The 26,838-nt window shown below is 54.5% G+C and overlaps 2 protein-coding genes across 14 annotated transcripts in view; both read left to right on the top strand.

Annotated features, from left to right (window-relative positions):
- Window positions 1-11,531, top strand: part of STARD10 (StAR related lipid transfer domain containing 10) — a 38,938-nt gene extending 27,407 nt beyond the window's left edge. For all 3 annotated transcript variants that reach the window (XM_063693365.1, XM_019036867.4, XM_019036869.4), the window contains exons 3-7: window positions 6,889-7,036; window positions 7,637-7,740; window positions 8,384-8,501; window positions 10,511-10,563; window positions 11,115-11,531. In XM_063693365.1, coding sequence (XP_063549435.1) covers window positions 6,889-7,036; window positions 7,637-7,740; window positions 8,384-8,501; window positions 10,511-10,563; window positions 11,115-11,360 — 669 coding nt within the window. In that variant the 3' untranslated portion in view covers window positions 11,361-11,531. The remainder of the gene's footprint in view (window positions 1-6,888; window positions 7,037-7,636; window positions 7,741-8,383; window positions 8,502-10,510; window positions 10,564-11,114) is intronic.
- Window positions 11,532-13,792: 2,261 nt separating this feature from the next.
- The window catches only part of ARAP1 (ArfGAP with RhoGAP domain, ankyrin repeat and PH domain 1), a 67,446-nt gene continuing 54,400 nt past the window's right edge, over window positions 13,793-26,838 (top strand). For 5 of the 11 annotated variants that reach the window (XM_063693362.1, XM_063693360.1, XM_063693359.1 and 2 more), the window contains exon 1: window positions 13,793-13,930. The gene's annotated coding sequence lies outside the window, so the exon portion shown is untranslated. The remainder of the gene's footprint in view (window positions 13,931-26,838) is intronic. The other 6 variants (XM_055356745.2, XM_055356743.2, XM_063693363.1 and 3 more) reach the window with 4 other exon arrangements.

Here is a 26,838-nt window from a genome sequence, read left to right as displayed (position 1 = left end):
CAGGGCAGGGTGAGATGTGGGAGGCACCCAGGGTACACAGTATCTGCAAATGCAGCCTAGTCCTGGCCACGTGGAAGGGTGCATGGCTACTCATGGAAACCCGCTGGAGTAATAATAGCTACTATTTTTTTTTTTTAAAGACTAGTCAAATGCAGTAGTGAGAAGGGGGAAAACAGTAGAACAAGGAGTTCGATCTGTAACTGACTGTGAATAATCAATTGAGATCACTCACTACATTTGGACCAGCCAATAGCTACTCTTTTTTTCTGTTTTGAGATAGTCTCACTCTGTCACCCAGGCTGGAGTGCAGTGGTATGATCTCAGCTCACTGCAACCTCCTCTTTCTGGGTTTAAGTGATTCTCGTGTCTCAGCCTTCCGAGTAGCTGGGATTACAGGTGTGCACCACGACACCCAGCTAATTTTTTTTTTTTTTTTTGTATTTTTAGTAGAGACAGGTTTTCACCATGTTGGTCAGGCTGGTCTCGAACTCCTGACCTCAAATGATCCACCCGCCTCTGCCTCCCAAAGTGCTGGGATTACAGGTGAGAGCCACTGTGCCCGGCCTATTTTTGAGTATTTACTACGTGCTAGACATATTACATGCGTTATCTCATTTAATCGCAACATCCCCATGAGATAGCTGCTATTATTATTTCCATTTTTCACATGAGGAAATGAAGACTCCTAAGCGTTAACTCTTGTGCCCAGGAGACAGAGCTGGGATTGAGCCTGGGATTGCCAGCCTCAAAGCCTGTGTGGGTCTTTCCTGCGCCTTGCTTGTTCAGTCCCTTCTGATCGTGGTTTCATGGGAATTGGGGAGCTGTGGAGTGCAGTGCTGGTCCCAGGGGTTCTCGGGAATCCCGGTTTTTCACCTTGAGAACTTGAGGGGGTTTGGAGAGTGGAGTGCCTGGGACACAGCCTGTAGTTTCGCTGGTGTCACTTGCTCCCCCTGGCCTCAGTTTTCTTTTTCTTTTCTTTTCTTTTTTTTTTTTTTTTTTTTTTTTTTTTTTTGAGACAGAGTTTTGCTGTTGTTGCCTGGGCTGGAGTGCAATGGCACAATCTTGGTTCACCGCAACCTCCTCCTCTCGGGTTCAAGCGATTCTCCTGCCTCAGCCTCGTGAGTAGCTGGGATTACAGGCATGTGCCACCACCCCGGCTAATTTTGTATTTTTAGTAGAGATGGGGTTTCTTCATGTTAGTCAGGCTGGTCTTGAACTCCCAACCTCAGGTGATCTGCCTGCCTCGGCCTCCCGAAGTGCTAGGATTACAGGAGTGAGCCACCGCACCTGGCTGGCCTGTTTTCTCAAATGTAATACCACTGCATGTCGGGGTCCCTGCTGTCACCAGGCTTTAAACGTACTCAAGCCCAGCGTGGCTCCTTGGTGGAGCAACACCCCTTGGGTTCCTGTTTCCAGGGGGAGTTTCTCCGGGGGCAGCCAAGATGGCCTACCAGGCAACACCTGACGGCAACACCTGGTGTGGACACTCACCCAGGGCCTAATAGCTGGGGGTTCCTGGTACCGGCCCGCCCACCTGGTGCTCTCCAGAGACACAGCCCTACCCCGCCACCTGTCCCTCCCCAAGCTTCTTAGAATTACACCTTTGGGGCGTGGCCACCGCCGCCCGCAGGAACAAAGATGGGTGTAATTTCTTCTGCTTAGCGCAGCAGTGCTGCCTGCTGGCGGCTGTGGAAAGGGCACGAGCCAGGCCAGGCTAGGGAGGCCTGTGGACACTTACCTGACCCCCACGACCCGGCCTGCCTCAGTTTCTTCACCTGCGCTGCCACAGCAAAGGTTCTTACTCTCTGGGCAGGGGCCTTCCTCCACAAGAGTCTGCCACTAGCCTGGGAAACCTTTGAAGTTTCTCTTTATAAGATAAAGTGCTACTCAGAGTTTACACTGAGCAACTGGTCTGTCTCGTGGCTCTGCATGCTCCGGCCACTGTCCTCTGTCCCAGAGGTGGGTCTTTGGCCTCTGGAGCCACAACAGCCCTGCTCTGGGAGCCTCTGGAAGGAGGATGGGGCAGCATGGGCCCCTTCCCAGTGTGCATTCAGCTGCTTTGCAGCTGGGCCCTGGGAGCACTGAGCCTGGCTGGGGAAGAGGCAGTCCCAGGTTGGATTCTAACCTGGGAAGCAGGGTTTTGTTGTCACTGCCCCTCCATACACTCATGGTCCAGGATAACATGTTTGAAGATTTGCAAAGCCAACTAGCATCCAAATTTGGATTTAGAGAAATTCTGGTTTCCTCAGAAGCCACGCTTGAGTGCTCTTTGATGGTTAAGAACACAGGGAGATCCGATTCTGAGTCCCTGCTCTGCTGCTTTCAGGCTCTATGATCTGGGCAAGTTGCTGAATCCCCCAAGCTTCAGTTTTCTATTTTTCAGTGCAGGAATAATAACAGCGACCACCAGCTAGGTTTGGGGTGAAGAATGAGTGCGTGTTGAACGTTTGGGGCAGTGCCTGGACCTCCCTGTGGCTGCTCAGGAGGCTGTTTGGATGCTAACGATGATGCCGGATCCGGCCTCTGTCTTCTTCAACCCCCTTTCTCACCATCGCGTTCCTCCCTTCACTTTGTTCCTTCATTCATTCACTCAGTCACTCACATCTCATTAGTCTCCTCAGTCTAATGTAGTTCTCTCTGTGACTGTCATAATCCTGACACTTATAGGCCAATTATTTTATAAAATGAGACAAGCCCTCATTCTGGGTTTGTCTGAGGTTCCCTTGTGATTCTATTTATGTTATGTCTCTGTGGCAGAGGTAGCACAGAAGTGATACCTGTATTCCTCTCACTGTGTCCTACCAGGCAACACCTGACAGCAACTTGTCCTGTGATTAATGATATTCCCTTTGATCACTTGATTAAGGTGCTATTTGCCAGGCTTCTCTACTATGAAGTGACTAATTTTCCCTTTGTAATTAATAAGTATTTTGATGGGAAGTTACTTTAAAACTATGTAAATCCCCCATTCCTCATCAAACATTCCATTTACTTGTTTATTCATACCTGTATAGACTTTGGTTTCCTATTTTATTCGATGGAATATCTACAGTTATGGTCATTATTGAGTTTAATATGCAGCTTATCTCAGATTGAGCCCATGGTAGAGTGATCAACTGTCCTAGCTTGCCTGGGACTGGGGGATTTCCCAGCATGTGAGACTTGCAGTGGTAAAACTGGGGAAGTCCTCGGTAAACCTTGAAGAGTTGGCCACTGTGCCAGGGGAAGAGCCCTTCAAGCTGGTTCCGGTGTCCAAAATCTCTATCATTCTTTGAGTATTTGCTTACTTCCTGGCACAAGAAGATGTTCCATGCTCATCTTATACTTTCTCTGACCCAGCCCTGGAATCACCCATTTTTCCAAGAAGACCTAGAACCAGGGACCTTTTGAGTAGCAGGCTATACCACACCACGGAGACTGAGCCAGATGGAACTCATTCACTGCCCACAGGCCACACTCTTGCCTGCCTCTGCACCTTGGCTGGCTGTTCTTTCTGCCAGGGGCACTTGGCAAACCCCTACCTCCTGCACTGAGATTCTCCATGAAGCCTGACCCCCGACCCAGCCCATGGAGCTGATTTCCTTCTTATGCCCCCAATGAGCACTTTAGGACACCTCCCCATTTCCAAGGTGGGCTCCTCCTTTCACTGCAGACCTCTCAAAGACAGGCCTCGAATTCATCTCTGACTCTTCTGGGCTCAGTACAGGGCTGGAGCTGGGGGCTGCTGATTAAATGGTTGGATCTAGTTATGCCCCATTATAAAGCAGAAAGGTAAATGGGGTAGAAAGGGAGGGTGAATTGTTTAGGGTCACACAAACAATATTGCAGTCTCGAGTCTGTCCCTGAACCTTGTTTTTCTTAATCCTATAATGGGGCCAATATCCCAGAGCGCTGCTGTAAGAATAAAATAATGTGTATAAAGCACTTAGTGTAATACCTGGCACATGGTGGGTGCACCTGTCAGTATTGCTGGGGGGCCTTTCCAAATTGTTTTCATTATTTCAGAATTAGTACTATACATGTTAGATAATAAGAAATACAGACAAGTGGCTGGGCGCAGTGGCTCACACCTGTAATCCAAGCACTTTGGGAGGCCGAGGCGGGAGGATCACCTGGGGTCAGGAGTTTGAGACCAGCCTGGCCAACATGGTGAAACCCCGTCTGTACTAAAAATACAAAAATTAGCCGGGCATGATGGTGGGTGCCTATAATCCCAGCTACTCAGGAGGCTGAGGCAGAAGAATCATTTGAACCTGGGAGGTGTAGGTTGTGGTGAGCCGAGATCGTGTCATTGCACTCCAGCCTAGGCAACAAAAGCAAAACTCCATCTCAAAAAAAAAAAAAAGAAAAAAAAAAAAAGAAAAGAAAAAGAAATACAGACAAGCAAAATGAAACCATCACATTCCTATCTATCATTTAGAGATCTCCACTGTTAACACCTTAGCAATTGCGCTTCCTGAGCTTCCTCTATGCGTATATTTTTTTCCCCCAATTGAGGTTATGCTGCTTTTTTTTTTTTTTTTTTTGAGATGGAGTCTTGCTCTGTCACCCAGGCTGGAGCACACAGCATGATCTCGGCTCACGGAAACCTCCACCTCCCAGATTCAGGCGATTCTCCTGCCTCGGCTTCCTGAGTAGCTGGGATTACAGTTGTGTGCCACTACGCCCAGCTAATTTTTGTATTTTTAGTAGAGATGGTTGGCCAGGCTGGTCTCGAACTCCTGACCCCAAGTGATCTGCCTGTCTCAGCCTCCCAAAGTGCTGGGATGACAGGTATGAGCCACCGCGCCCAACCTATTTTGTAACCTTTTTTTAGGCAGCAGTTTCCACCATTTTGTTTCTGTAAATTTTCAGTGCACTTGATACTCTGATCACGTTCACTTTTCTCCAGTTGTCCCAAAAATCCCCTTTATAGATGGTGTGTCCAAATCAGTTTGCAATGCAGAGACACACTTTACATGTGGTTGTTATGTCCTGCAAGTCAGTCCCACCCAGCCCCTTTGTTGACGTTGACCAGTAGAAGAGCCTGGGCCAGTAGCCCCGTGGAATGATTCACTGTCTGGCTCTGTCTGGTTGCATTCTCATGTGGTGTCACTTAGCTCATTCCTCTGTCCTCTGTATTTTCTGTAAACTGAAGTTATATCCAAGGCGTGATGGATTTCTTGGTGCCTAGAATAGCCAGCAGGTGTCGGTGTGTCCTTCCTGCGGCATCCCACCACCATTAGTGGGGCCAAGGCCTATTCTGGGATGAGGGGGAAGACAGTGTGACCTCTCCCTCATATGGTTGCTTATCTCCTCTTGTGAGTGGAAAAGTATTATGTGAGGGTTCCCTTGGCACTGTCTAAATGCCAGTTCTGGGAGATCTTTTTAAACTACACAAGAAAACTTGTCCATTTGCTAAGAGGAACTTGATCTTGGGGATAGGGCACTTGGGTAAAAAAAAAAAATCACAGAACAAGGATATTGAGTTTCATCTCACTGAGTGCAAACCTAGGGAAACCTCGTTCTGATTTTACTTGCTTTCCAGACATGTGATCTGGGTTAAATCCTAGCTCTGCTACTTACCAGCTGAGTGACATTGGGCGAGTTACTTAACCTCTTTGAGCCTCAAGTTCCTCCTTGGATTTCTTATCTGACAGAATTGTTGGTGAGGGGGTTAAATAAAACAAGGTGTCCTTGGCTGTCTTCTACCCAGATGGAAAGCTCTTTGAGGGCAAGGCTAATACACAGTAAGAAATCCAGGCTGGGCGCGGTGGTTTACGCCTGTAATCCCAGCACTTTGGGAGGCAGAGGCAGGCGGATCACAAGGTCAGGAGTTAGAGACCAGCCTGGCCAACATGGTGAAACCCCGTCTCTACTAAAAATACAAAAAATTAGCCGGGAGTGGTGGCAGGTGCCTGTAATCCCAGCTACTCGGGAGGCTGAGGCAGGAGAATCCTTTGAAACTGGAAGGCAGAGCTTGCAGTGAGCCGAGATCACGCCACTGTACTCCAGCCTGGGCAACAAGCGCAAAACTCCGTCTCAATAAATGAACGAATGAATGAATGAAAAAAAGAAAGAAATCCAGGCCGGGTGTGGTGGCTGACACCTGTAATCCCAGCACTTTGGGAGGCCGAGGTGGGTGGATCACAAGGTCAAGAGATTGAGACCATTCTGGTCAACATGGTGAAACCCCATCTCTACTAAAAATACAAAAATTAGCTGGGCACGTGCCTGTAATCCCAGCTATTCTGGAGGCTGAGGTAGGAGAATCACTTGAACCTGGGAGGCAGAGGTTGCAGTGAGCCGAGATCGCGCCACTGCACTCCAGCCTGGGTGACAAGAGCGAAACTCCATCTCAAAAAAAGAAAAAAAAAAAAATCCAAAGATGTTTGTTGAAGGAAAAACAAACAAACAAACCACAAATAAGAGGACAGGCGGTATGGCCGCGTGATAAGTACCAGGGAGGAAATAAATCATCCACTTTGGCATTCGACTTTCATTTATGCTTTCATTTCATTTAACATGTAGCCGTTCCAGGCTCCATGCTGAAGCAACCATGAGCCTTTGCCCACGAGGAGCTCACAGGGGTCTGGGAGGGCACAGACATAGAGATTCATTGTGTGGGAGCCCAGAAGGTCTGGCTGGGAAGGCTTCCTGGCGGAGGAGACTGGGCTGAGTCGGGGGAGATGGTCTCTGGATACAGAAGCTGTCTGTCTCCTGGCACAGGTGGCTTTTTGGGGAGCTGGACAGGGCTTGTGGCGAGAAGGAAGTCCATGCTGGTTTCAGAGGCCCCTGTTCTTTGCTGTCCTCTTTCTCTTCCTCCCCCTCTGCCTGTCTGCCTTCTGGTCCCCTGGCCAAGGCTCTGAGCCCCATATGATCCTGACAACCCATATATCTTGTCTGCAGTGCCGGATGGAGTGCCGTGATGTGCCAGCCGAGACACTCTACGACGTCCTACACGACATTGAGTACCGCAAGAAATGGGACAGCAACGTCATTGAGACTTTTGACATCGCCCGCTTGACAGTCAACGCTGACGTCGGCTATTACTCCTGTGAGCAGGCGTAGCACGCTGATCCCAGTCCCCTTGGCCTCCATCCAGGCCTCCCACCAAGCCTCCTCCTCCCCCCTCCCTCCTGTGGTTACTCACATGACCAAGCTGCTCGGAGACTTGAGTGCTGAGAGATAGAGCTGCCCTCCCTGTCCACTCCTAGACCCTTAGGCACACACCCATACACTTACAAATACATATGCACTCACATGTTCACGTATATACATACACACATAGGCATACACTCAATCAGGTACACAGCCCCCACCCACATGCCACATAGTCCCAGGCACACATTTTCATGCACACTCATACTGTTTTTCTCTCGTACACTGACGTTCACGTAGACAAACCAGCCAGGCCAACAATGTAAGGGCTGTGTGAGGCTGTAAGGAGCAGGGCTGGCTGGAGACAGTAGGGACAGGTCTTGCCCTGTCTCTTTTCTGGCTCCAGCTGTGGGACTGTGGTCTGGGAGGGAGGTGCATCTTTGCACTGGAGAGCTGGCAGTTAATTAGGCATCCCTGCATCTCTGGCCTCTGCCACACCCTCCCTTGTAGGCAGGTGGACCAGTGGTCTGGCTGAACTGTCCCTTGCCCTCCACAGGGAGGTGTCCCAAGCCCCTGAAGAACCGTGATGTCATCACCCTCCGCTCCTGGCTCCCCATGGGCGCTGATTACATCATTATGAACTACTCAGTCAAACATCCCGTGAGTCAACCTGCCTTCCCTGCGGTGGAGCAGGGGAGAGGGTCAGGCAGCGCAAGGCTAAGGCTGCCACCGTGACTTCCATATGACTTCGGGCAGGCGTGGGCCCACTGGCCCTCAGTTTCCTTCCTGTACAGTGAGGATAATGGCTCCTCTCTCCCTGCTGGGTCTCGAGCAGATCAGGAGAGGGCAGTGTGGCCACCTCTGTGGCGAGTGGGTGGAATGGGCTGACTTCGATTGGTTGGGCTCTGGGACAGGGAAATGAGGAACAAGAGGTGAGAGGCAGGGTCCTCTGGTCCTCCCTGAGGCTAAGCCACCTTGATCTCCCTGGGCAAGGACAGGCAGGTATAGCTGGCCTGGGCAAGGGTGAGTGTGTGTGTCTGTGAGTGCCCATATGTGTTCATGAGCCCTGACCCCAGACTGGGGGCTTTTCTGAGGGGAACAGGAAAAGCTTCAAGAGGGGCTAGGATGACCTACTCTGGTTCTTCCCTTTCTCTGCACCCAGAATCAGGCCTGATCTGGAACAGATGTCACGGCATGTGAATTAACTGTATGTGTGTGTGCGCGTGCGCATTTGTGTATACTCACAAAAACATCTTCTTTGCCCCCACCCCGAGTCTCACCTCCCTGTGCCTTCCATCCCCAGAAATACCCACCTCGGAAAGACTTGGTCCGAGCTGTGTCCATCCAGACGGGCTACCTCATCCAGAGCACAGGGCCCAAGAGCTGCGTCATCACCTACCTGGCCCAGGTGGACCCCAAAGGTGAGGGCTTGGCCCTGGCAGCCTATCATGGGATCCTTCCCTATACTACAGGGGTGGGGCCTGATCTACTAGGGATCCAGAAGGGCATCTGTTAGGAGCTGTTTTGCATTTTGGGGCATTTCCATCCAAAGCCTTCCTTGAACCAAGGCTTGGGACTTTACAGTGGTTTGAAAAGAGTGGGCCAGGGAGGTGCCACTGCACCACTGATGAAGCTGGGAGCGCTCTTCCTGGGCTCTGCCGTCCCCATGCTCTGCCTTGTTCCCTGCTCACTGGCTGTTCCCTCTGCCTGTCCTGGATGCCTGGGTTTTCTAGGCCTTAGTCTTCTCTCCCTGGGGATGGCTCAGCCACCCCTGTGGCTTCTGTCACAAGTGGCCATGTCTCTCTCAGCTGAGATTCAGATTCCTGTGGCCATCGGCCACCTGGACATCTCCCTTCGGATGTCTTCCAGGCACCTAAGCCTCGTTGTGTCCAGCGGGGAACTCGCCATCTTTCCTCCTAACTTGCCCCTTGCCCTAAGTCTCCACTTTTCAGTCACCCATGCCCAGAACCTGCCATCATTTGGGGTCACTCCCTCTTCCTCAGCCAAATCCAGCCATTGATTCTTTCTTTTTTTTTTTTTTGAGACAGAGTTTCACTCTTGTTTCCCAGGCTGGAGTGCAATGGTGCAATCTCGGCTCACTGCAACCTCTGCCTCCCGGGTTCAAACGATTCTCCTGCCCCAGCCTCCCGAGTAACTGGGATTACAGGCATCTGTCACCACCCCCAGCTAACTTTTTGTATTTTTAGTAGAGATGGGGTTTCACCATGTTGGCCAGCCTGGTCTCGAACTCCTGACCTTGTGATCCACCCACCTTGGCCTCCCAAAGTGCTGGGATTACAGGCGTGAGCCACCGCGCCTAGCCCCCGTCACTGATTCTTATTGATTCTGCCTCCTCAGCAGTTCCTGAGTCTGGCATTTCTCTCCATACCAACTACCTTGTCTGTGTGTAACAGCGGCCAGAGGAATTTCTCTAAAACGCTTATCTCCTCATGACTCTCATCTGCTTGAAGTTACTCTGTGGCTCTCCATTGCCCTCCAAGAAAAGCCTAAGCCCTGTCCCAGGTCTCCTGGTGTCTCTCACACCTCACCCATCCCCACTTCTGTGCCCAGGCAGCCCTTCCACGAAGCCTCCCCTCCTCGCCCCTCCAGGGGTGCTGTGGGTGTCACCTCCTGATCCCTGACACTCAGGGGAGTCACTGGCTCCCTGTTCTGTAGTCCATTCCCCTCTAGTAGAACAGTCGGCTCCTGTTGGGCCCCCAGTGAGTTCCTCTCTGGGTCCCCAGGGCTGGCCCAGGGTGGGTGTCACAGTGAACATGGAGTGAGTGAGTGAGTGAGTGAGTGAATGACTAGAGGATGGGAAAGCCTTAAGCATCCTTGCCTGGAAATGCTCCAAGCCCCAGAGTGCACAGTGGTCCAGGCCTAGCACTCCCCTGGCACCTCATTGTGTTGGGTGTCAGAGGTGGAGTGGACACTTGGGAATGAGACAGGGTGGAGAGCTGGGCAGTGGATTCCAGGTCAGGCCAGGCTGGGGTGCTCAGCCAGAGGCCTGTGTGGTCAGGGGAGGACTTGGAAGGACAGGCGGGGGAGGGGCTGAGCGTCAGGGGCATTCCTGGGAGGGAGGTTAGGTTGAGAAGGGATGTCAGTGTGATTGAGTGAGGCAGCAGGTGCAGCAGGGTGGGTCAGAGTTTCCACCCATGTATAGCCTGTGCTCACCTAGGACCCTGTGGTTTTCTTCCACGTAATCTTTGAGGCTGGGCAGAGGGAAAGTGGGGGACAGAGCTAAGCCTTAGGACCTCAGTCTGAGGTGGAAGGGAGTGAGGGTAAAGGCTTGTAGGACTTGCCTCACACACCCGCTCCTCATGGGGAAGACGGTGGCCTCCCTGGAAGCTCTGGGTAGAGGGTGGGGCTTTTGTCAGGGGCGGAGGGGCTGGGTCCCTGAGGCTGCTTCCTCCCTTCCCTGCCCTCACAGGCTCCTTACCCAAGTGGGTGGTGAATAAATCTTCTCAGTTCCTGGCTCCCAAGGTGAGTGGCCTTGGGATTTTGGGGGGGTGTTGAAGACTGGAAAGAGGACTATGGAATGAGGTGGGTGGAGTCAAGCATGGAGCCTGAGGGCCAGGCGTGGTGGCTCATGCCTGTAATCCCAGCACTTTGGGAGGCCTTGGCAGGTGGATTACCTGAGGTCGGGAGTTCGAGACCAGCCTGGCCAACATGGTGAAACCCTGTCTCTACTAAAAATACAAAAATTAGCTGAGTGTGATGGTGGGTGCCTGTAATCCCAGCTACTCGGGAGGCTAAGGCAGGAGAATCACTTGAACCCGGAAGGCAGAGGTTGCAGTGAGTCGATATCATGCCACTGCACTCCAGCCTGGGCCACACAGTGAGATTCCGTCTCAAAAAAAAAAAAAAAAAAAAAAGGAGAATGGAGCCTAGGGCTCAGGGAGGGCAAGTAGGGCTGAGGAGTGAAGTTTTGAAAGGGAGCCAGTCAGGATGCTGGGGGCTGAGCCGCTGGAGGGGGTGTGGAGAAGACCTGCCCCCTAGCCACCCCCTGACCCGGCGGGGCGGCGGGCCCACAGGCCATGAAGAAGATGTACAAGGCGTGCCTCAAGTACCCCGAGTGGAAACAGAAGCACCTGCCTCACTTCAAGCCGTGGCTGCACCCGGAGCAGAGCCCGTTGCCAAGCCTGGCGCTGTCGGAGCTGTCGGTGCAGCATGCGGACTCACTGGAGAACATCGACGAGAGCGCGGTGGCCGAGAGCAGAGATGAGCGGATGGGCGGCGCGGGCGGCGAGGGCAGCGACGACGACACCTCGCTCACCTGAGCGCCGCACCGCTTCAGGGACGGAGACAGGACCGGGCAAGCCCTGGGGCGGCGGCCGCTCCTGCGCTTTCTCCCCTCCCCCACCCGGCACCTCCTGGTGGCACCGGGCCAGGCCCAGGCGGGTGCTGCAGCCTGGCTGGACAGAGCCCCAATAAACGATCCCACAGCCTCAGCCGGCTCATCACTGTGCCTGCTTCCCACCTGCCTCATGGCCGCTGCCGCGGTCCCCTGCGTCTGCCCTTAATTTTGTTAAGGTTGTTGATCATCCGGCCGTTGATCCTTCCAGCATCTCCTCATTTCCCATTGTGTAGCGGGGAGGAGACGGGGTTTATCACTGCCCCCCTCCTGTCCATACTCTGTTCCATTCTCTGCCCGTATCTATCCAGCTGTCCTTGTTGAGCGGTCATTTTGGCATTCACGCCAGGCTATTTGCTTTCTTTTTCACTGCTTTAAGGCAGCGGTCCCCAACCTTTTTGGCACCAGGGACTGGTTTTGTGCAAGACAAATTTTCCATGGATCAGGATTGGGGAAGGATTGGTTTTGGGATGATTCAAGTGCATCACATTTATCATTAGATTTTGATAAGGAGCGCACAACCTAGATCCCTCGCATGCGCAGTTCACAATAGGGTTCTCCCTCCTATGAGAATCCAATGCTGCTGCAGATCTGACAGGAGGCGGTAGTGCTAGCTCAGCCTCTGCTCACTTCCTGCTGTGCAGCCTGGTTCCTAACAGGTTCCTGACAGGACCAGTACCAGTCTGTGGCCCAGGGGTTGGGGACCTCTGCTCTAAGGGAAGGAGCAGGCCTTGACAGAGACCCTGGGTCAGGAGTCCGAGGGTGAGGTTCTACTCTGTGTCCTTCGGCCCAAGGCCCTTTGGGTCCAACCTATGGACTGGGGTCTGACACTCCTGTCATCCCAGAAGGGAGGTGGAGGGGTCCGTGGGTCTCAAGCCACAGGGCTGTGGGCCTCAGAGCTGAGGCTGGGGCAGCATACCCTGGAGGGAGGTCAAGGGTGCAGGTGAGGGGCCTCAGATCCCAGTGCAGTTGGTGGGGACCAGGCTTGGTGATTCACGCCCTCCCTAGGTCATTTTGAAGACCTCAGGACTGTGTTAACAGAAATGGTAGGGTCCCCAGACCCCCTATCCCCTTGCCAGTGGTCAGATGCCAGCCTTCTCACCCTGTGCTGCACCTCGCTGGTCTGAAGTCTAGAGGGACGCCTGGGCCTCCCCTGTGATCTGTGGCCCCCAGGTGCCCTCTGCTGCCCAAGGGACACCCCTGCTGCCAGGACCAGAGGAGGGGCCTATGCTCTGCTCCTCTGCAGTGTTTTTGACCCCATATGGACTTGGGGCCCGGAAGTTCTCCCCAAGGTCTGGCCCTGTTCTCCCCTCCCGGAAAGCTCCTTTGCCTTAGCCCTACCACTGGAAGACACGGTCTACTCAGTCAACTCTTTCCCAGAGGGACAGGGTGAATGGCCAGTGGGGGGCAGGCAGGAGATTCTAGAACTCATAAAAATGGGTTGCTTCCCAGCTTTGCCCAACACTGGCTTTGTAACTTTGGGCAAGCCCTCAGACTTCTTGGAGCCTTATTTCCTAACCCATAACCTGGGATGATAATTTTTGCCATCAAGCAGAATGTAAGGATTGAGATAAAAGGAATAAATTGCCCAGCACTGGGACTAGCATGCAGTAGGTGCTCCAATTAATGACACTTTCCTCTTCTCAGGGGGTAAACCCTCATCCCCCGCAATGTGAGATCTGTTCTTCCAAATATACCCTTTGTACATATGCAGAAATTGAAGCCCAGAGAAGGTCTCTGGCGTGGCTGGCCCCGGAGGTGTTCTGGACACAGGACCCAGAAATGTCTGCCAAGCCTGGTACCCTCATCTGTGTATGTGCTGGGAGGATGGGTGGGAATCTCCTGTTCTCTAGGTGTGGGTGCTGGAACCTCAGGCTGCAGCCTTCCGCTGGGATCCTTGGGAGGTGTGGCTGGGTGGGTAGCTTCCCCACAACCCTGCCTGTGGGCACCCAGGGAGGGAAGTGAGATACCCTTGAAGAATGTGGTGGAGGAAGGATTTCCTAGAGGAGGTGGTCAGGCACCACCGACGGCCTTCAACTGCCTGCTATCCCCCTGGGGGTGTGGCCCTCTTGTGGGTGGGGTGTATGTCAGGGCAGACTCACCAGAAGAGGGGTGGCGAGAGCAGGGAGACTCAGGGAGAGGTGGACTCAGCGGGCGAGGTGGCGGGGGTTAGACCTGAGCCTCAGGAGACAGTCGGAAGACCCGCAAGCAGCTAGAGGGGCAGGAGAGAGACACAGACCGACGGGTCCGGCGGGCGGGCCAGGCCAACCAACTCCAGGACCATGACTAGGCGGGGGGCGGGGCCGACGAGGGGGCGGGGCCCTGCCCTGCCCTGCCCCAGCCCCACCTTCCCCTCCCGGGGAGTCACGTGGGGCGGGCGGAAGCGCCCGGGGGGGTGGGCGCGCCCGGCCCCTTGCTGCGATTTGGCGGTGGCGGTGTAAGTCGGTGGCGGCGCCGGTACGCCTGGTCCCCGCGTGGAGTCTTTACTCAAAACAGGTCAGTGCGGCTGCCGGAGCCTCCCCGTCTGCAGGCCCCTCGCCACATTGGCCTGCAGTTTCCCCATTCTGCAGAAAGGAACGCCGAGGCCGCGCGCTGCTTCTGCTTCCCCGGGTCATCTTGTCTGTTTATCTTTTTGGGCGTGGTGGGGGGGTCGCCTCCTGAGGATAAGCCAGCGGGCCAGAGACGGTAGGGAAGGGGGGTGAACCAGCGGGACCCGGGGCTTCCAGCCCGTAGCCCTTTGGCGTGAAGGGTCTCTGGAGTCAGCCGCCCTCGGGCGCCTTGGGGTTCCCATCTGTGAAGTGAAGGCTCCCACCTCGTTGGCCGCTCAGACCCTTACATTTCTGGAGATCTGTACGACCCTATTCCCTGGGCCTGGGGCTCCAGTGACCTTGGGCAGGCTACTTCCGGTCTCTGCATCTCAATTCCCCACCAGTAAATGGGGCATGGCTTCCCCAGAGCCCCTACCTGGCCCAGTTGCTGGTAAAAGAAAGTATGTGCTCAGGGAACGGGGTCACGCTGGGAGTCGGGTGGTTGGGCCTGGAGAGAGCAGGCTTAGGGTGCAGCCTGGGGGCAGGGGATGGGTGTTTGGTGCAGGGCGGGCGGGGAGGGGGGAAATCTGGCCAGAAGCCATCACGCTGTGGTTTCTGCTATATACCGTCCCTTCCCCCACATCCCATGTCCTGGGGAGCCTTCCCTGATCCCAGATAGGTGGGAGGGGAGTGCTTCAGGGCCAGACACCTGGGGGTACTCGGAAGGATTTGACTCTTTGGTGGGTCCCAGGGTCCCAGACTGAGGCACTCATGATACCTGTTCGCGGAGAGTCCCCAGAGGCCAGGCTGGGAGAGACCGCCCAGCAAGATCATCACAGGGTAGAAGGAGCCCAGCAGAGCCTTGAAGACAGGTGTGGACAGGTGCAGGCCCCAGGGGAGGGGATGACTGGAATGGGCTTGGCAGTTAAGTGGCAATTTACAAGGATAAGGACCCTCCAAAGGCCGGGGCGTAGCTTGTGCAAAGTCAGGAATTTGGATGGTGTGTCTGAGGAATGGCAGAAAGATGGGTGTGGCTGGCAGAGGTGTAGAGAGAACTCATCCTGTGTCCCATGCCTGGCTGGGGATTGTCAGGACCGGGCCTGGGGACCTTGCCTCCCCATTGGCTACTTGCATATTGGAGTAGTTTAGGAAGGGGGTGTCCCAGGCAGAGTACCGGTGACTGATGAGGTGGAGGGGGCAGAGGCCACCAGAGCCCTGATGGCCCCCAGGTTTTGTTTTGCATTCAAGCCTCCTACTCAACCCCAGCTTTATGCCCCCACCACCTGGGCTCCAGCCATGCTTCACACATCCAGCCTCAGCTTTTTGTACAGATTGTTAATCCTCCTCCCAACCCTCTAGAAGCTTCCTCCCCATTCAAATCCCCAGGTCCTTTGGGACTTCAGGTTTCAGAGATGGGCTGCTGTTGCCCCTCCTTCCTGCCCAGCCTTCAGTCTTGTGTAATGGCACAGCTTAGGAAGGGTCTCCTTGGAGCTCTGTGGGGATGGGGCCTGCAGAGCCATGGGGATCACTGGGACCTGGGGCCCCGAGTCCTTGTGCAGCCACCAATCACTATGTGACTCTACAAGTCCCCAAATTCCTCAGAGCCTCCATTACCCCATCTGCAGGATGGAGTGATCAGCCCTGGGCCTCATGCCCCAAAGAGAGACGGTGCTGGGGCAATAGTCAGGCCTATCTGCTAAGATGCTGGGGCAATAGTCAGGCCTATCTGCTAAGTCCTGTCTCCAGCATTGAGAGTTTGAATGAAAGAAAGAGAGAACCCAGGGGAAGGGGTCAGTTTAGAGGGGTTGGGGGGGTGTCTGAGAGTATCGGGGGCTAGTGGTGGACCAGGCCTAGGGCATCGGCTGGAGGTGGGGAGTCCCTTCCATTTTCCGGAGCCCTCTCTCCTTCCCACCCAACTCTCCCTTGGCTGAGCTCAAAGCCACCCGCCACTGCCCAAACAAGTGGCCTCTGTTCCCAGGGTAGGGGGAGGGGAGGCAGGCCCTGGGCTCCAGGCCCGCCTGTCCAGCGCTGACCCTAGCCCCCCGCCCCTCACTCTGGGTCTTAACCCTTGGGGGCCTGGACCGGGCCCTGGGCTCCTTGAGGGCTGGTGATTCTTGTTCACCAGCTGTCCCCTCTACCCCGCTTCAGGCTCCCAAGGGTTCTGTCACATCAGGAGGGGATGCAGTAGGAAATGGGGAAGGAAGGAGGGAACAAGGGTGGGGGACAGGCTGGAGCAGATATGGCCATGGACACTTAGAGACCATTTGGCCTAAAAGCTTCTTTCACAGATGGGGAGACTGAGGCCAAGAGCTAGAGATGAGGGTAGGATCACACAGAGACCCCTGGTGGGGGTCAGGACAGGTTCTGTCTCCTAGTCTGGCCTCTCTGGGGGAAAGGGGAGAGAGGGAGAGGGAACATTTTTTTTTTTTTGAGATGGAGTCTTGCTCTGTTGCCCAGGCTGGAGTGCAGTGGCACAATCTTGGCTCCACCTTCTGGGTTCATGCCATTCTTCTGCCTCAGCCTCCTGAGTAGCTGGGACTACAGGCGCTCGCCACCACACCTGGCTAATTTTTGTATTTTTAGTAGAGACGGGGTTTCACCTTGTTAGCCAGGATGGTCTCAATCTCCTGACCTCGTGATCTGCCCGCCTCGGCCTCCCAAACTGCTGGGGTTACAGGCGTGAGCCACCACTCCCGGCCGGGAGAGGGAACATTCTTTGTTGAGTACCTGCTGTGAGCTGGACACTGCACATTTGTCATCTAATGATTTACATAATTGCATAAGAGCATAAGATGAGCATCACCCTCCAATATCATAGTGGAAGTAACAGCCTTAGAGAAAGCTGAGTAATAACATCAGTGAGAATGAGGTCAGCAAACATGCCTATAGCACTGTTGTAAACAGTTTTATCCATATTAACCAATTCCACCCTGCCAATAACCCAAGAAATTAGGTAACATTCTACAGATAAGGAAACTGAGGCACAGAGAGGCTAAGTAACTTGCGTAAGAATACATTGGGAGGGTGGTAGAGAGACAGGGTCAGGACCCAGGTGTTCATTGCCTCCTTTGTCTGACTTCACTTTGATCTTACTCTTTGAGCACCTCCCAGGGCTGAGTGAGGTGCTTTCCCCGGGTGGTGACCGAGGCAGCCTTGAACAGTGTGTGACCCCAGCTAAGCTGACCCAGCCCCCGCTCTGGAGCAGAGTCCAGTCCCTCGGGCAGCTCTTCTCATTTCTTTCTCTGGTCTTGGGCAGGTTAGAGTCAGCACCCTCCACAGCCCTGTGCAGAGAGGTGTTATGTTTTAGAAAGGAGTTCTGTGCTAAGGGTGGCCACTCCAGGGTTCTGAACAGCATGAGGATTTGGTGGGTGGGGAGACATCCCCATCCAATGTGCATGCCCCACAAAACTCAGAGGCTGCCGCTGAATCAACCCCAGTGTCCCCAGCTCTGATCAGAGATAACATTTTTTCCACCTTCCCCTACCCCTGGCCAGACCCCCAGACTGTATGTACATTCCAACCAGGGATCTGAGGAGGACAGTCCCAGCTGGAGGCAGATGACCCCAAATGTGAAAGATGGTGGGGGGCAATGCATGGATTGTCTTCCACATGGCCTTCCTGTGGAATGTCTCTCTTTCTCATCCTTGGGCCGTAGTACAGAGGGGAAGAGCCTGTCCCATAGTTAGGTCATCTGTCCTAGGCCACTGGGACAGTCAAAGAGTGGCTGGGAAGGGACGTGGAGTTAAGTGACCAGTTCAATAACAAATCATTTTTTTTTTTTTTTTGAGATGGAGTCTTGCTCTGTAGCCCAGGCTCGAGTGCGGTGGCGTGATCTCGGCTCACTGCAACCTCCGCCTCCCGGATTCAAGCGATTCTCCTGCCTCAGCCTCCCGAGTAGCTGGGATTACAGGCACGCGCCACCATACCCAGCTAATTTTTGTATTTTTAGTAGAGACGGGGTTTCACCATGTTGGCCATGATGGTCTTGAACTCCTGACCTCGTGATCCGCCCGCCTTGGCCTCCCAAAGTGCTGGGATTACAGGTGTGAGCCACTGGGCCCAGCCAACAGATCATTATTTAATAGTAGTAATAATAGTAGCAGTAGCTATTGTTTCTTGGAAGCTGACTATGTGCCAGGCAGTGTGCTAAGCACTTTATATACTGAATTCATTTAATCCTCAAAATAGTCTTCTGAGGTAAGCACCATTCCCATTTTACACATGAGGAAACTGAGGTCCCAAGAAGTTAAGTGATTTGTCCAAGATCATCCATTACATAGAATAGCTGGGAATCTACATTTCCATTGCTTCACAGTGAAAACCACAAGCACTGGGAGGCATTGCAGACAGAGGAGATCTAAACCCAGTCCTACCCTGGGAATGCCTAGTCAGTGATAGGCAGAGACTAGAGGGCCACCTGGTCAGGTGACATTGCTGGTGACCAACTGTGGATCTGGGGTGTCCTCAAGGGTACAGGGATATCCTGCTTGCAGACTGGACTAATTGCCGTCAAATCCTGAGCCCCCGTGGCCCTGGCCCTGGGATAAGCGTCTTGTGGAGGTCTGGTTTCTGCTATTGTCCTATCCACCTTGGCTCTTGTTCATACAGTGGTTCTCCCAGACCCCATTTTGCTGATGAGACTAAGGCCAGTAGAAGGTGGTGACCTGCCTGCAGTCTCTCAGCCAAGGAAAGCAAGAGCAGGCCCTGGAACCCCGGCAGGGCGCTCTGAGGCCTGCATTCTACCTCTCTGCTTGAGGCCTGGTTGGGGCTTCCTGAAGTGTTGAGCTTCCTTCAGACCCTGCCCACACTGCCTTGTTACAAGGTCCAAGTCTTTTCTCCCTGACCAAACCAGGAACCTGATCCTGTTGGGGTGCCGGGGCTTTGCTACAGCAGGGTGTCAGTAACTGAACAACCCTGGAAACATGGTTCCAGAGCCCAGAGACAGGGACCACCTATGGTCCAGTGTGTGGGGCTCAGGGTCAGAGGGGCCTAGAGGAAGATTAAGGCATCAGAGAGTCCTCCCTGAGGGGATGTGTTAAAATCTCCCTCCTGTCCTTATCCTCACTGTTATGAGGGCAACGGTAAAGGCAAGAGGGTGGGAGAAGATCAGGAGGGCCACTTCTCTATCCCCATTCTCAGGGCAGAATCAGGGGCCACACCTGGAATCTTGGCTCTCAGTGGCCCTGGGGGAGCTTGGGCTGGCCCTGCCTCCTTCTGGCCAGGCCAGTGCTGGGGTGGCTTAACCCCCGGGACAGAAGACCAGGAGCAAGGCTGAGCTGCCACTGCATTTCGGCTTTCCAGGTGCCAGGGTCTCCCCTGCCAGCTTTCCTACTGGCCCAGCGAGCACTGCCCCACCCTGGGCATCCCCCTCTCTCCTCCCCAACCCATAATGCATAGGGCAGGGGTCTGCCTGTAGTCAGGTGCAGAGTCAGGAACCCAGGGTCTGCCTCAGGCCTCTAGCTCAGTGAGAGACCTTTGGCTGGGCATTTATCTTTACTGTACTCAACTTCCCTGGAGTTTCACGGAGGGGCAGTAAGGAGCGACTCTGGGGATCCCCCAGGCTTACCAGCCCCCAGTTGTGAACAGGTCAGGACAGAAACCAACCAAATTGGGCAGGTGAGAGGGGGAGGGGGTTGGGGGGAGGGGGCTGTTCCACTCCTCTCCACTCCCTTCTCTTCACACTGAGCAGCTAGAATTTTAAGATTCTGAGTCTGAGCTTCTAAGCTGGTGAGATTCGAGGATTTTAGGGTTTTATGTGCCTGTGAGTCCCAGCTTCTGAATTTCCTAAATTCTAGGTTCCGAGAGCCTAAAAAGCCTCGAGTTGGGCTGGGTCACCCCCAAGTTGAGGCTGAGGCATGTGCCGTGCTTCAGCCTGGTTGGTGCAGACGGCTGAGGCCTGGAGAGTTTCTCAGTGCTGGCTGGTGGGTCAGAGGCACAGCTGGTCTCCAGGTGCCGGGTGCTCCCTGCATCTACCACCCCCAGCACACACCCGGCTGTCTCCCCTTCAAGAAATCTGGGAACCCTGCAGACTAGGTGGTAGCAGAGGGGCACTCAGTTATCTTGGCAGTGGGGAGAGATGGGCCAGGCCCCTTCTGCATTCACGGGTTGTAGTGGGGCTGTTCCCGTGGACACTAGGGCGGGGTTGTGGAGAGGCTTGGGGAGGGCTGGTGGCTGGCTAATTCAAAGAGCAAGGTCAGGGTCACACTGCTGGCCATCGGGGCCAGTACCGGATGTGGCTCAGCAGACCCAGGTTAAGCCTTGAAGGGTCAGAGCCAGGCTCAGGAGCCTCTGCAGAAGGTGGTGGACAGAGATCAAGAGCCTGAGGGGAGGTATTGCTCTGCCTTAGGGTATAGAAGGCGGGGCTTGACTGAGGGACTTAGGAGCTACCATCCCTAGCTGTTTCCTGTGCTGTCTGGGCCTGTGGGCGCAGCGGCTGCACTCAAGAGGCTGCGGGTCAGGAGCAGCTCTGCCCCTCAGAGAAGCACAACCCAGCCAGGAGCCCAGCCAGGCAGTCGTCCAGGAGAAGGGCACTGACAGCCAAGATTCCAGGTGTGGCCCCTGGTCCTCTCCACCTTTGGGACATGACACAGGTGCCCTTTGGGACACAGGAGTGTCTCCTGGAAGACTGCCTGGCCAGGCTCCTGGCGGGGTCGTGCTTCCCAGCCCCAGCCTGCAGCACATCCCTCCAGTGGGTACTCCATGCGGGTATGGTCAGCATTCCTCATGGGTTGGGGTAGGAGGGGCCCAGTTCTGCACCCCTTGATGTGTGAGCTGGGCAAGGCTTTCACCCACTTGAAACTTGGTCTCTCGGGTGGCCAGGCATGGTGGCTCATGCCTGTAATCCCAGCACTTTGGGAGGCTGACGCAGGCGGATCACAAGGTCAGGAGATCAAGACCATCCTGGCTAACACGGTGAAACCCCGTCTCTACTAAAAATACAAAAAAAAAAAAAAATTAGCCGGACGTGGTGGCAGGCGCCTGTAGTCCCAGCTACTCGGGAGGCTGAGGCAGGAGAATGGCATGAACCCGTGAGGCGGAGCTTGCAGTGAGCCGAGATCGAGCCACTGCACTCCAGCCTGGGCGACAGCGAGACTCCGTCTCAAAAAAAAAAAAAAAAAAAGAAAGAAACTTGGGCTGCTGTGTGGGTTTGCAGCTTAAATGCAAGTTTGTTCCCAGCGGCCACAGTATGCCTGGTAGGGAGAATGGGCCACCCCTTTCCACTCCAGGAGCAGAGTTGGAGACTGACACTTTTCCAGATGATAACAGGAAAGCTCTGGGGTAGCGGCTCCCATGCTTGGTGAAGGGGCCCCAGAGCCTTGCCTAAAGGCTTCCCTCCCCTGCTCTGCCTGGGGCTGCTCTCTTCCTTCTGTCTCTTTCTTGACTCTAAAGATGGACATGCTAAGCCTAGGGAGTCTGAAGATCCAGGGGGTGTCTAGTGGTTCTGTTCCAGTTTCTGTTCCACGGACATGAACCAGGACACTCATTTGCCTCTACTGCCTGTGGCCTGAAAACCCACATTTCTCAGTGCAGAACTGGCTTGGCCCACTTGGAGGTATGTGGGGGACGGGGGAGGGAGGTTGCTCCAATATCTCTAATGTTGCCTGAGGCCCCCTCCCCAGTTCTTCCAAGGAACAGGCTGCTGGAGATATCTGAGCTCAGGCTCGGGGGCCAAGGTCTGAGTCATGGTCCTGACTTGCCCATGCGGCCCTGGCTAGGTTCTTGCCCCTTCTGGGACTGGGACTTACTTTCATTTCTAGAAATGTGGAAGGTTGATTTGGTGGTTCCTAAGTGCCTAAGGAGCAGGTGGTTGGGTTGTGTGGTACTGGTCGAGAAGGCAGGGCTGGGTAGTAGAACTATAGTAGAACTATAACTGGGTGGGACTGGGTGGAATGGGAGGCACCTTGTACTGGGAGGCTGGAGGCTGGGTTCTGGCCACACTTTGGCCACTGATTTGCAGTGGCAAGTTGTCATTTGCCTGGCTCTCCATGTGTAAAATTGGGAAATGTTCATTCAGTCAACAGATATTCACTGTGTGTCACCTTTGGGACACAGGTATCCCTGGTCTTGCCTGAGAAAGCACCCAGCCAGGGTTGGGGGTAATAGAGTATGTATGTGACAGACACAGTCACGGATGGTGACATCTGGTGTGATCAGGGCTGTGACCGTGGGAGTCAGAGACTGCTTCCTCAAGCAGGTGGCACTTGAGCTTGCAGGGTGAGGTAGAGAAAGATGTTCTAGGCAAAGGGAACCGGGTAAGCAAAGGCTTGGTGGTGAAGCGCTGGTGTTGGAGCATGAGAGTGGAGGAAATGAGACCAGAGGGGAGGGGCAGGTGGCAGAAGCCAGTGGGTGGAAGCCCCTTGAGCCCCACCGGGTAATGGGGGGTCAGGCGAGGGGTAGGCAGGCAGGAGAGGTAGCCCCTGCCTGAGGGCTGGGGGTTGGTCTCAGAGACTCCTAGAAGTCTGGGGTGGTTCTGCCCTGGTCTGGGGAATGGTTGAGGGGGTCTGAGAGTCACACTTCCCCTGTGTGGGTGAGGGCATCCCCAGCAGTGTTTATGGGGCCGGTCCAGCAGGAAGTGCTGGGGCAGCCTCAGAGGTCAAAAGAAGGGACAGGCCTTGCCATGGAGGGTGTCGGGGAGCCTCAGAGTCAATCTCCAACTCCTAGACCTCCAGGCTGAACCTTGACACCTGCCTCCTCCAACTCTCCCTCGCTCTGCCCATCTCTCCAGGCAGCCCCTGTCCCAAGCCTCCTGAGCAGGGTGAGCTGGGGTCAGGCCCTGACCGAAGGCCTCCCAGTCCAGCCCTCTGCAGGCCCTGCCCCTGGCCACCCTCTTCTTGCCTCCGTGTGTGTGTCCAGCCACAGCCGCTGTGGCTCAGGAGGCTCCCTGGGGAGGGATTTGAGGTGGGGGTTGGGGGTGGGGGCACTTCAGAAGGGTGGGCAGCAAAGGCTGAAAACACTGGAAGGTGCCACATATTGAGTGCCTGCTCAATATGCCTGCAAGCCAGGCCTTTGTAGATTTCCATTCATACATTTCACAAATATTATCGATTGAGCATTTTCTTGACGTTGTCCTAGCCATGGAAGATACAACTGTGAATAAGACAAAGTCTGTGCCTGTCAGTTAAAGAGTCTGACTTTAACAAATATCCATATAAGGCAGTGTCCGGTAGTGATAAGTGGGATGCTGAAAAAGGAAACAGAGTAAGGAGATAGAGGCTAATGGGGTGCTTTTTAGGATAGAGTGGTCAGGGAAGAAAGGCCTTGCATTTGAGGAGGTGCCCGAATGGGTATGAGGAGTCATGGAGATGCCTGGGCAAGAACATTCCAGCCAGAAGGAGCTCGGGACCCAGCAGTTGAGTGGGGGCACACAGGGACAGGTTGCAGAGGCCTGGCAGGCCGGCTGCTAGCTTTGGCTTTTACTCTGAGGGAGGTGGCAAGTCACTGGGGAGTGAGAACTGATCAGATTTGAGATCTGCTTCATCCCTCCCTCACAAGCCTGCAAGGTGGAGCTATCCTAATTCCATTACACAGATGAGGAAACTGAGGCTCAGAGAAGTTAGATAAATTCCCAAATCCCACAGCAGGAGGAACCCCTGCCTGCTGCCTGTCTGTCACAGTGTGCTCCATCACCAGAGCACCCTGCTGTCCTCCATGACTTCCTGTTGTCTGGACAGTAAGGACCGGGGTCTTAGCATGGCCTTCAAGGCCCTTCTCAGTCTGCACTCAGCCTCCCTCTCCCTCTATCACTTAACCTCCCCTTCTCCTCCCTGGGCTCTACCTGTCTTCATGCTGTCCCCTTGAGAGGACCCTTGATTCAGATTCTGGCTCCTGAGTGACTGAGCCAGTTACTTAACCTCTCTGAGGCTGTTTCCTAATCTGTAACATGGCCTGAAGCCACCTGCTTGCTAGGTTGTTGGAAGGATTTTATGAGGCAATCCATGTGATATGTTTAGTGTGGTGCTGGGTAGACGGTAAGCACTGCATAAACACGACCTTTTGTTGCTGCAAGCAGGGGTGGCCGGATCAGGTGAGCAAGTTCCAGGGCTCCCTGTGGGCCTGCTGGAGAATCGAGAGGGAGACTGAGTCAGGGAGTCTTCCCTAGCTGTTGTCTGATTATAGTCAGGAGACTGAGGTCACACATCAAATTGGAGGCCAAAGCCTGTGGGGCTGGTCCCCCTGTCTCCCTCTTTCCCTTCTGGCCCTAGTCCCGGCCCCACCCATGTGGTCACCCTCCCCAGCCAACACAGGCAGCTTCCCCTTTCACGTGCCAGCAGTAAGGGACCCCCTTATCTTCTGTCTTCTGCATTCCAGGGGCCGTCTAGAGAGTAGGCAGGTCTGGGTCCCTGTTCCCCTGCACCCCTAGTTCTGGGGTGCAGAGGAGCCCACCAAGTCCCTCCTCCTTGGTTGGCAGGAGCTTTAGGTTTCCAGTGAGCTCACAGAGGAGTCAGCTGGCGGCCTCCCCTTCCCTCTTGGGGCAGGGTGGGTGCTGGCCCTCGGCCCCCAGGGCACGTGGTGAGGGTCTGTATCTTGAGCGCTGGTGTCACTGGGTCTGTCCACTCCCGCTGCCTGTGATTCTGTGGTCAGCCCTGTGCACTCCCACCCTGCTGCGGTCAGCCCTGTCTCTTCCTGTTTCTGCCTCATTTATGGTGTTCGGAGTCCCCCTCCTGCTCCCCCTGGGGGCAGCGGTCACAGGAGGATCTTCCTGGAGTCATCCTGTGGCTCCTCAGGCTGCCCCTTGCCCTCTGTGGGAGGAGTTGCCACAGGAAGTCCCCAGCCCCTGTAGAGTGTGTCTGTGCCTGAGGGCCAGAGAGCCAGGCCAGAGCCCTGTCTTGCTGGTGGTGGGAGCGCCCCAGGTCTCTGTAGGTGTGGGGCTGGTTGAGTCACCTTTCTAAGTGGGAAGGGCCTGAGCTAGGCCGAGGGTGAGGATTGGGAGAGTGGGGAGGGTCCTGGGGTGGGGCTGTGGAGGGTTGGGGTCAGGAGCTATGCCATGTATTAGATGAGCCCAGTGGGCTAGAGTATGTCATGGTTGCAGGGGGCAGAGGCAGGAGGCAGCGGTGAGGGCCCAGAAGTCCAGGCAAGCTGAGAGGCCTGGGTTGAATGGGGGCAGTGTGTATGCAGGGCAGGGGTGTGCCCAAAACATGGTAAGCAGGAAGGAGTTGGGGGAAGCGGCAGTGGTCCCCAGACCCATTAGGGGTCGGGGGTATGTGGTGGGGCTAGAGGGGCATAGTATGTGATAGGCTTTTTGACAAAGCCTAAAACCAAACCATTTAACTTTCAGCTTCATTTATTTGCAAGTGAGGTATGTTGGACATTCCTGAGTCATCCCACACCTCCTTCCCTACCTGACCCTCTTTTGGGTTGGGGCTTGGACATGAGGGGCCCCTGGGTGAGGCTTAAGGTGTGGTAGGTGAGAGCCAGGGCCAGGGTGGGGTCTGATGGTGTCTTGAGGACAAACCTCGGGGACCCTGCCGTCTCGAGTTTATTAATGAGCCTCAGTCCATTTCCCATGTGAAAGTCTGAGGGCTGCGCTCTGTGCTGCTGGCCACCAGTGCCTGGGAGGGAGACCTTATTTGATTAGCTTTGTCTTAGACCCTTGGGAGGGTAAGTCGGGGGCAGGGAGGGGGCTTTGGGTGTCAGTCTCTTATTTTCCATCCAGATGGCCTAGGAAATTAGCAGTTTCTCTTATAATAGTTCTGTTAGTAATCTATGCATGTTATACTTAAATGATAAAGCTACCTTATAATGATAGTTTTGGGGAGCAAACTGGAACAAACTCAATTGTAATGACTTAAAACATGTTTATCATTTTTTTCTAATTATAAAAGTGATAATTGTGAAAACTTGAAACAGTGCAGACATGAAGGTTGTAGAAAGTGAAAGTCTTTCAAGATTGGGGTTGGAGTTAGAGTGAGGCCTGAAAGTGGGGTCAGCAATGCCTACTGTCCGTTAGTCTTTCATGTCCCTTAGTCATTAATAAAACTGTGGTTTAGCATTTTATTAGGGTGATGCTGGTAGGGTTGCTGCAGGAAGGTTGTTAAAAGGTCCTGCCTCCCACCAGGTCCACTGTGTGTGGGTGTGCGTCTTGTGCACTGCTCAAAGGTGCCTGGCAGGTGTAGGGAAGTGAGGGCCAGAAGAAGGAGGACTGAAACCCAGCCTGTCCTCTTCTTGCTCAGCTGCTTCCCTTGGTGTGGGGCTCCTGGAAGAAGAGGAATCTTTTTCTTATTTGCCTAAAGGCCCCACCTGGGTTGGAGACAGCTCTTCTCCCCCTGCTCCCCACAGTCCCCAAGGGGAGCTGGTGAGTTCATTGTATGATGGGAGTGTGCCGTGCCGGGGCATTCCAGGGGAGGTCCAGAATGCCGTGAAGTCAGGTCTGGTCTGGAGCTCTGCAGGGGGACATGGCTGGAGGTAGGCTGTGGTAGTCATTGGTGTCTGGGGTAACCGAGAACCTCAGGATGTGGAGGGAGTCTAGCGCAGAGCCTGGCTACAAGCCTAGCACCCAGGGTCAGGACTAGCCAAGACCTTAGGGCTAGGGACAGGAAGTGACTGCCTGACGGCAGAGGAGTGAGCAGAAGAGCACGCTGGCCTCCAGTACACATGCGGTGGCGTGTCATGGTCATCTGGGTGCCAGGCTCTAGGAGGCAGGGAGTGACAGCTCTACTTTGTGGAGGGGAAACTGAGGCTCAGAACGTGATGTGACTTGCCCCAGGCTTCAGACAAGAAATGGTGGAGCCAGGACTGGAACCAGACTTGCCTTGCATACTGGGTGGGGAGGGGGCCCAGGCCTGGAGCCGAGGGACATTGCTGATAGACCCCCAACTCCCCACCAGCTAGCTGAGGCAGCTCTTCATTCCCCAGGCTCTGGGGTCCCACTCAGTCCTC

This window comes from Gorilla gorilla, chromosome 9 (assembly GCF_029281585.2).
Source record: "Gorilla gorilla gorilla isolate KB3781 chromosome 9, NHGRI_mGorGor1-v2.1_pri, whole genome shotgun sequence".
NCBI classification, from domain to species: domain Eukaryota; kingdom Metazoa; phylum Chordata; class Mammalia; order Primates; family Hominidae; genus Gorilla; species Gorilla gorilla.
This window is presented reverse-complemented; position numbering and strand designations above follow the sequence as displayed.